The sequence below is a fragment of the Ailuropoda melanoleuca genome, chromosome 12 (assembly GCF_002007445.2).
Source record: "Ailuropoda melanoleuca isolate Jingjing chromosome 12, ASM200744v2, whole genome shotgun sequence".
NCBI classification, from domain to species: Eukaryota; Metazoa; Chordata; class Mammalia; order Carnivora; family Ursidae; genus Ailuropoda; species Ailuropoda melanoleuca.
The window spans coordinates 55088559-55097182 of record NC_048229.1 but is presented as its reverse complement, the minus strand read 5'-3'; the positions used below and the strand labels follow the sequence as shown (position 1 = coordinate 55097182).

Below are 8624 nucleotides of genomic sequence, written 5' to 3'. Positions count from 1 at the left end.
CCCGGAAGCTGCGCTGGCTCAGCGGGGCTCCGAGGCGCTAAGTCCCTCCCTCCCTCTCTCCCTTCTCTTTTTGTTGACGGTCCCTTCACCAGGTTTGCTTGTACATTTCACATAGCGTGAGATAGACTGTAACACAGCTGGATCCATTGGTTTCACTCGGATCAACTCTATTCTTAATACCTGAAGTGTTACAGCTGTGTTACCCCTTTCCTTCCCTCTCTGCCCTCCCCAGAGGGGTTCTCTCTCCTGAAGGTGATGCCCAGCACACCCATGCTGCTTCTATAGTGTTTCTCTGCAGAGAAGAGCTTATGTGAAGCTTGACCCCCCTTTTTAAAAAAGATTTTATTTATTTATTCAACAGAGATAGAGACAGCCAGCGAGAGAGGAAACACAAGCAGGGGGAGTGGGAGAGGAAGAAGCAGGCTCATAGCAGAAGAGCCTGATGTGGGGCTCGATCCCATAACGCCGGGATCACGCCCTGAGCCGAAGGCAGACGCTTAACCGCTGTGCCACCCAGGCGCCCCGGCCCCCCTTTTTTGAGGTCAAGTTGACATAACAAAATGAACCATTTTAATGGGAACAATAATACATCCGCAATGTCGTGCAACCATCGCTTCTGTCTAGTTCCAAACGTTTCCATCACCCCCAAAGGCAGCCCTGTACCTGTCCAGCAGCTGGGCTTTCCCCCCATCCTCCCTGTGTCTGGCAACGCCCACCCGCCGAATGTCTCTGGGGGCTTGCCTGTTCTGGCCATTTCATATGAATGGAATCATACAGTGTGTGACCTTCTGTGTGTGGCTTTTCTCGGCATGTGTTCAAAATTCATCCACCTGTAACACGTATCAGTACTCACTCCTTTCTGTGGCTGAATATATTCCATTGTCCCTACGCGCTGCTATGTATCCACTCCTCCCCTGATGGACATTTGGGCGGCTCCGCCTCTTGGCTATGGAGGATAGCGCTGCTATGAACATGGGCGTATATGCACTGAGCATGCCCCCCTTTTTTTAATGACCAAAAAGTTTTATTATAGAACTATTAAACACTTCAATCTAAAGGGGGAGGGATGAGCAAGGGCTAAAACCTAATAAACCAGGGAAACATATTTGTTACATATGTGAGAGACAAGTCATTATTCTTGATTAACAGGCAGGTTTTACAAATCAATAAAATGTCGGTTCAATTAGTGGGAAACTGCAGGTTTTCTCAGACTCTGATCCCCTACGCGCAATGTGGGAGCAGACTATTAGCCCTCATTCTCTTGACTGGGCACATCCTCGAGCCCATTAGAGAAGGGTCCCAGGAGGGTGGAGTGATCGTGCCAAGACCCCACAGCTGGTCAGTGACAGAGCAAATACAGGGCAGGTCCCTGACCCCTGTGTTAAAACGTACCTGTGGGGTTTTAGTTTATGTAGGGGACTGCGTTGACAGAGAGAGGTCAGCGCTAGTCTGACTACTGACATTTCCCAAAAGAAGGGGCTATGGGCCACCACTCCGGGCAGAGAAGGGAGGAGAAAGCAGAGAGGCCACAGCCTTTACTGGGGTCCCCCTGGGAAAAGCACTGCGGGCCAGGGGAAACTCCTGAGGGTTGGCTAGTGTGAATAATTCTGACAGGCTTTGGGCAGGGGGCCGTCCCTAGTGGTGGGGTCCTCCGCCCCGAGTGATCTGGGGCAGGGGACATAGTGGTTTGCGGTGTGAGTTACAGAAAGGAGGCGTTTAGGGGAATGAGCTCCAGGTTGGAGCTTGTGACTTTTGCATGCCTTCTAAAGCTGGAACGCAGGGGAGGTGTAACTAGCTTCGGCCGTGACTTCGGCCCTGTAATGACTGGAGGCCACATAGGCAAATGCAGAATCTAAGAAAACACAGCGAGAAGAGCCCTGGCGCGGTGCTCCCGGTGCTGGCCACGCCACGGCTGGAATGAGCGGCCCTGCACGTCCCAGAAGCGTTTTTGCTTCTTTCTCTTCATCCCCCTAACCCCAGGCAGAGTGTTGGTGGTTTCCGTGCCTCTGCTCCCCCAGGAGAAGGGCTGACCAGCTGCAGACACCCTGACCCGGCGCCCCGAGCAGCTACCATGGGAAGTGGATAACCCGGCCCCTGGGGACCGCGTGGAGGAGTGGGGGGACCTCGGCGGTCGGTAACCTCCGGCTCTATCTTTATCTGGGGGACCGAGGCGCCCTCTGGTGGCCAAGCGCAGAACAACTCAGTTCAAAATTCCACTTAGGGGCCAAGTTTGAAGCCCGGTTATCATTGGCATAGATCGGCACCTCCGGGATTTCTCTTTTTCTGCTCCTGCCCCTCGTGGAGTTCAGCGGGGGGCTGGGTGATGAAGATGTGTAAATCACATGTTCTCTATGCACAAAGCACCTTCCCCCCTTATAAATGAGTCAGGTACTGAGTCGCCCGACCCAAATACCAGCCCCCCGGAGCTCACTGGCAAGACAAACTTGCAAAGGTGGCAGAGTGCGGTAGAGGTGAGCTCCCTGCTGGGGCGCTGGATTTCAGTCAAAGGAGGGGACGCCCCTTCCAGGTGGAAGGGACAACGTGATTCCAGAACCCCACTCTTCTCTTTCTCTGCTACCCTGACCGGTCCTCTTTCTCGCCAGTCAGGGGAGTCCTAAGTCACGATCCCTTCAGATGTCCCCTTTTCAGAGGGACATGGTGGCTGGTCCCATCTCCTGCATCTTGTCCCCCCTCACATCCTGATCGTGCTGTTAAACATCCTCACAGTTCTCCTCGAAGCTCCACTCCTCTGAGCTTACAAATGGGCCTCTGAGGAAGATTTCACGCAGGCAGAAAGGTTTTGCGTCTTTTAAAATGCTATGCACATGGATGAAATGCACGTTCTCGTGAGTGTCTTTAAGCTCTGGACTGCAAGGGTGAGGGGTCCGGGCCCCAGCCCTTGTTCTCCTTTGTTGTCACAGGGGCTCCTTCTTGCCTCCCTCTATTTGGAGATCATCTTTCCTCCACTCCTCACCCCGCCACACCCAGTGGATCCTGGAGAACTCAGACCCGGCTGCCCCCAGGATTCCAGGTCCAAGACAATTTTTGGAGGGATATTCCTCAGAATCAGGGCCGGGGAAGAGCCCGCCTGTGGTCGAGGAGACCCTGGGCCTGCAATAAGGCGACTGACTACAAGGGGGCCACGGGAGGCAAAACTTGGCTGAAAATAACTGGTAATTGCAGCCCTCTAAGTGCAGATCACAGAATCCTAGGAAGAGAAGGACCCCATGCTCCTACCCCCAGATTGCATCCCAGAGAGAGAAGCCACGAGGCCATGGCTGGTCAGGAGAGTGAGACAGAACTAGAATCCAAAACCCTGTTTCCCCCACACCCAGCACGCTGTGGCTCGGGCCCTGAGTCGGGCTTGCTCAGAGGGGTCTGGGGTAGGGAGTCCATAACCTCCCCACCCCCCATCCTTCTTAGCACTTAGGCTGTGCAGTGCTCAGGGTGGTCCATGGAGCTCCCCTCTAACAGAGGAGCCAGGACTGACAGACCCACACAGCGGTCATCGGGAAGAACAACCCCATCAGAACGGGCTGCCCTCCAGTCCCTAAGAACAGGAGGGATCAGCAGGAGAGAGTGCCTGAAGAGCACCTATTTTTGGGGAAGGCCTCCTGGAGGCTGGGCTCATCCCTGGACACCGTCAGCTCCCTGGCCTGGGCCTCTTTCACCAGGACCTTCTCTCACCCATCATGTGTGTTCTGCAGTGGCCATGTCCCCCTCTCAGCCTCAGTTTCCCTTTCTGGCCTGGATGGGGGGGGATCAGATATTCTTCCAGTATGACAGACTGGGGGGACAGAACACACCGACCCAGACTAAGATATGAAGAGAGAGACTTTATTTTCTTAAGGATTTTATTTATTTATTTATTTGAGAGAGAAAGCACGAGCAGAGGGAAGAGGCAGAGGCAGAGGAAGAAGCAGGGAGCCTGATGCGGGGCTCGATCCCAGGACCCTGGAATCACAACCTGAGCCAAAGGCAGATGCTTAACCGACTGAGGCACTCAGGTGCCCACGAAGAGAGAGACTTTAGTTTGGGCTCTTTCTGCTATGGTTCCAGTCCAGAAAAGGCCCCTTTGTCCTTGTAGGGCCTCCCCTGGACTCAGGCAGCTTGGGGTTGGGGTAGTGAACAGTGAGGCTGGAGGTCTCCAAATGGTCCAGGCCGAAATCAGGATTCCTGGAGCCCAGGGTCCTGCATACTTTTTAAATATCTGATTGCCCTCTTCACCCTCATGTCCTTGGGGTCGGAACAGATGGGCTTGTCCTGGACAGTTACAAGCCTACACGAGAGAGAGAAACCCGTCAGCAGGTGTCAGGGCAAGAAGGCCCTCCAGAGCCCTGGGATCAGCCTTGCTCTGCACTGACCAGGCCCCTGAGGCCCCAAGAGGACCAAATATTTGCCTGAAGTCACTCAGCACCTCAGTGACAGATCAAGGACATCAGGCTTGTCCGCAGTGATTCTTGACTCCCAAGGTCCCTGCCAGTCCCTCCCGGGGAGCCAGGACTGGGGGACACTCTGCCCCCTGCTTCAGCTCCCACTGAAAGCCTAGGAACTGGGGGTGTCCAGGAGGCACCCAGCTCAGGTCCCAGCCATGGGAAGTGACCACACTGACCTCTGACTGCCGGTGTGACATGGGACTGCCCTGTCTCTTGGGGCCTCAGTTTCCCCATAAATCAGTGAGGAGGTTGAACCTCATGGCCTGGGCCTTTTGGGTCTCACAGTGCTGGGGGGCAGGAGCTGTCATGGGGAGCAGAGCCGGGGTGGGAAGGGGACATGAAGGCCCCACTCTCTCCTCTCCCCAGTGAGCCTCCTGGGAGCTCCAGGGGCAGCCTTCTCCCAGACTCAGCTTCTAGGAGCAGGGATGGGGGAAGGGCGAGGGGACCGGGGACACTTACACGATGGCTTCCTTGGGACACTCCCTTGAGGTCCTGTACCACATTTTCAGTCTTCTGAGAGGAATGGCTCCTTTGAAGTACTCTAGGCAGCACTCCCGGCCCACATTGGTCCCTCTCGCTATGGAGAAAGAAGGAGCAGGTGTGCCTGTGAGCGTGTGTGTGTGTGTGTGTGTGTGTGTGTGTGTCGTATCAGAATGGGTCCACGTGTGTGTGTTTGGGAGTCTCTTGGAGGGCGGTGTCTTGTGAGTGTCTGTGTGTGTCCATATGTGCACATTTGTGTGCCTGAGGTCTCTGTGCTTGGGGATCCCTATGGGCTTGGAGGTCTCTCTGTGCATATATCTGTGTGTGTTTGCGAGGGTTTGTGTGTCCAGGTGTCCGTGTGTCTTTGCGTGTCTGTGCATGTATGTGTCTGTGTGTGCATCTGTGTGCGTGAGGTCTCTCTGCGTGTTCTGGGGGGCCCTGAGTGTTTGCATGGCACACGCATGTCTCTGTGTTTGGGGGAGTCCGTGCGTATGTAGGCGTACGTCCATGCGTGGCTGTGTCTTTACGCACGTGTGCGCATCTGTGTGTGCACGCACCCAAATACCAGCCTGGAGCCACCCGAAACTTTCCTCTGGGCCGGGCTCTGGGCTCAGCCTCCACCTGCAGGAGCTTGTTCAGCCCTCACGGTGCACCTGGAGTCAGGTACCACCACTACCCCATTTTACAGATGATTACGTGGAAGCCCAAGGAGCGAAGACATTTTCCTGGGCCTCAGCTTCCTTCTCTTTGCACAAGAAAAAATATCCAATGCTTGCAAATCCGCAAACCGGTGATGTGTGGCTGTAATTAATGCCACACTTGAGTGTTTTCTAAGAAGCCCCCAACCATCCTCTGGCCATCTCGGGGGTATAACTGGGTTGGACTCACTCACAGAGCTTCCCTGACCTGTGTTTTACAGAAGTGAGAGCCACGGTGAAGGCTGCGGCGCTGTGGCCGAGCAGGGCGCTAACCAGCTGTGTTCCCGCATTGGCCGTCTTGTTTCGGCCTTTGTCTTCCAACCACGGATAGACATCTCTCTCTTCACGTGCTCCGGGAACCAGCGCTCCTGCCTTCACGCTGATGCCCTCGGTGTCGAGAAAGACCCGGGGGTAAAACAGACGCTAACCAGTGCTTCCAAGAATAGGTCGTTTTCCACTGTCAAAACCCAACCAAGGTCATTGATCCCCAAGCTCTGGGGTGGCCTCCTCCTCCCCACCCCTCCTCCTCATCTTTTCCTTTGAATGCCTCCCTCAAAATCCTGCTGCTGCCAGCCTCCCCCGTCCCTGGAGGACTAGCTGGGCTGTCACTAATGCATAAATAATGGGCATTGCAGCCGTGATCTTGGTGCCCCCACCCCTCCTGTCCCAGGCCACCTCTCCTTGGCTCTCACCTGCATGCGTGACCTGCAGAGAAGCCCCCAGAAGGAGCATGATCAGGACCAGCATCTTCAGGGGGATCATGATGCCAGGAGCCCAGGAGAGGACCTGTGAGTGTGGGTCCTTCTGCTCGGGGGGAGGCGAGGTTGGCAACCAAGTGTGGAGGTGACCTATTTAACCTCTTTGGGGATCTTGCCCCACCTCCTGTCACCTCCCCCACACATCCTTCCCTACACCACTGGATTCTGAAGATTTTGAGATGATTCAGCACAAGTCCAGGCTTGGAATGTTTGTGGCTTTCCGGAGAATGGGCACTCTGCTGGGGACAGAGGTGGGGTATGTGTGTCCAGGGGCCACAACAGTGACATACTTCTCCTTTCACAGGGACATTTCTTAGTTCCTCTATTAGCAGAACTGAAAAGCCTCTATCCTAAACCGGGTTGGCCTCTGCCTGGAGGCTGGTGAGCCTGCTTCATGCATGGGGTCCTGTATGTATGGGGGGTGGGGGGACAGCCAGGTAGGAGCCAAGAGGAGCTGCCTGGCCTGGACCCGGAGGAGCTTCCGGACTCCAGGCTCCGGGCAGGCTTCCTGGGTGGGGGGCCCGCAGGTGGCACGAGCACAGGGGCATCTTTCAGGGGGTACCCCAGCTCCACTCATTCTGAGAAAGGCCCGGGGCCCAGGTGACTTTCACTGTGGGTGCTTCCCCAAGCTGGGCCCTGAACCACAGGAGACTAGAGCCCCACAGATTTTAATCACCACTTAGTCCAAATTGGCAGCTCTGCAGATTGGGAAGCGCAGCTCCCCAGCACGAGGCCCCTCACCCCGCGTTGCAGACCAGAATGCAAGGATCTGCGAGGGCCCAGTCTGCAGTGGACACATGGCCGGGTGCAGTGTGACCCAGGCCCCGAGCAGACTTTACTTGCACCGGGGGCCGCAGCATCCCTGCATCGGGCCCCTCCCTTGGCCGCCAGAGAACATGGCAGTGGTCGCTTTGGGCTCCCCTGGGCCAGGTGGTGGGAGTCCCTTCCCTGGAGGGAGAGAGTCCTGTGCCTGATTCCAGAGGGCAGCATCTCAGTGGGGTGACCCCAGACCCTGGTTCTGACAGGTGAGACCCGGGCCCAGCACTGCTCTGTCCCTGAATGACCAGGAGCCGCTCAGATGACACCCGGGCCTGCACCACGGGATGCATGTGTTGCTCTCACCACAGCTGGCTCTGGTTAACCTGGGGCCATTGTCACATCTCTATCTGCAGGGACGGTAACCACAGCGGGCGCTGTCTGTGGAAACCCAGCCCCACAGCGGGGAGGGGTGTGCACTGTCACCTTGCCAGTCCTCTCAGGTCACCTGGGAGAGGAATCCACGCATTGGACGAGGTTGCGGGAGGATGAGGCCAGTGGTCCTCCTCCTCCCCCTCCCCCCATCCCAGGGCCACCTTGGCAGGCTGGGGCTGCTTCGCGTCCTGGTCGGGGGAGTGCCCCGTCCACGGCAGGACGTCCCCTGGGCAGGATCCTCTGTCACCATCTTGCTGTGTGACTTTGTTCAGCTCACAGACCCTCTCTGGGCCTCACGTCATCATCTGTCAGGGGATGTTTGGACTGTCCCAGGGGGCCCCGCCAGAATGGCAGATCTGGGACAGCTGCAGTCCTCTCAGTGGGTCTCACACCAGCATTTCTCTGCTTCTCTTAGGGTCATGTCACCCACTCCTCAAGCCACAGCCAGGGGTGTTCTCCGCCCCCAGCCATTCTTCCTGCCTCTGGGACAGGCTGCCATTTGCATGTGGAGCAGAGGGGATTAGAGGGGACTGGGGTCTTCCTGCCTGTGCTCATCTTTGGCACCAGCTTCCCCCACAAAGTGGGGCCAACCTCCACCCCGAACAGAGGAGCACCGAGCAGGCCCCATCCTGCGGAGTCAGTCCAGGCCAGCCTGGGCTGGGAAGGGGTGCTGGTGCCCTCAGTGAGCCTGCCTGGGAGAGGGCCACTCTGGCCCGGAGAAGAGTCTTGGGTTCAGAGGAAATGCAAACACTTCGAGGTGCTCGGGGAGGGCCTGGGTCCCAGGAGGGGCAGAGGATGTCTCTGCCTCTCCGTCCTCCAGGCTCTCTGCCCAGGGGCTCCTCCACCTGCCACAGGGGCCACGGAATGCTCTCCTGTGTTGGAGAAGAGGGGACTGTGAGGATGACAATTAGCAACTTTCTTACTAGCAAGGCCTCCCAGCCCCGACCGCTGGGGAAACTCCCTGACTGGGGTTTGAGTCCCCTTCTTCTGCCACAGACTCAGAACTTTTCTCCAGAAGGACCCAAATTCCCCTATCCTTTCTAGGGAATTGGTTGTGACTG

The 8624-nt window shown here is 56.6% G+C and overlaps 1 protein-coding gene across 1 annotated transcript; it reads right to left on the bottom strand.

Moving 5' to 3' along the window:
- Positions 1-3891: 3891 nt before the first annotated feature.
- CCL17 (C-C motif chemokine ligand 17) lies at positions 3892-6574 on the bottom strand. Its single transcript, XM_002912263.4, has 3 exons — positions 6307-6574; positions 4896-5013; positions 3892-4279 (listed from the first exon to the last, which is right to left on the bottom strand). Exons 1-3 carry the CDS (start codon positions 6374-6376, stop codon positions 4168-4170), a joined length of 300 nt encoding a protein of 99 aa, XP_002912309.1. The 5' UTR covers positions 6377-6574; the 3' UTR covers positions 3892-4167.
- Positions 6575-8624: the final 2050 nt, after the last annotated feature.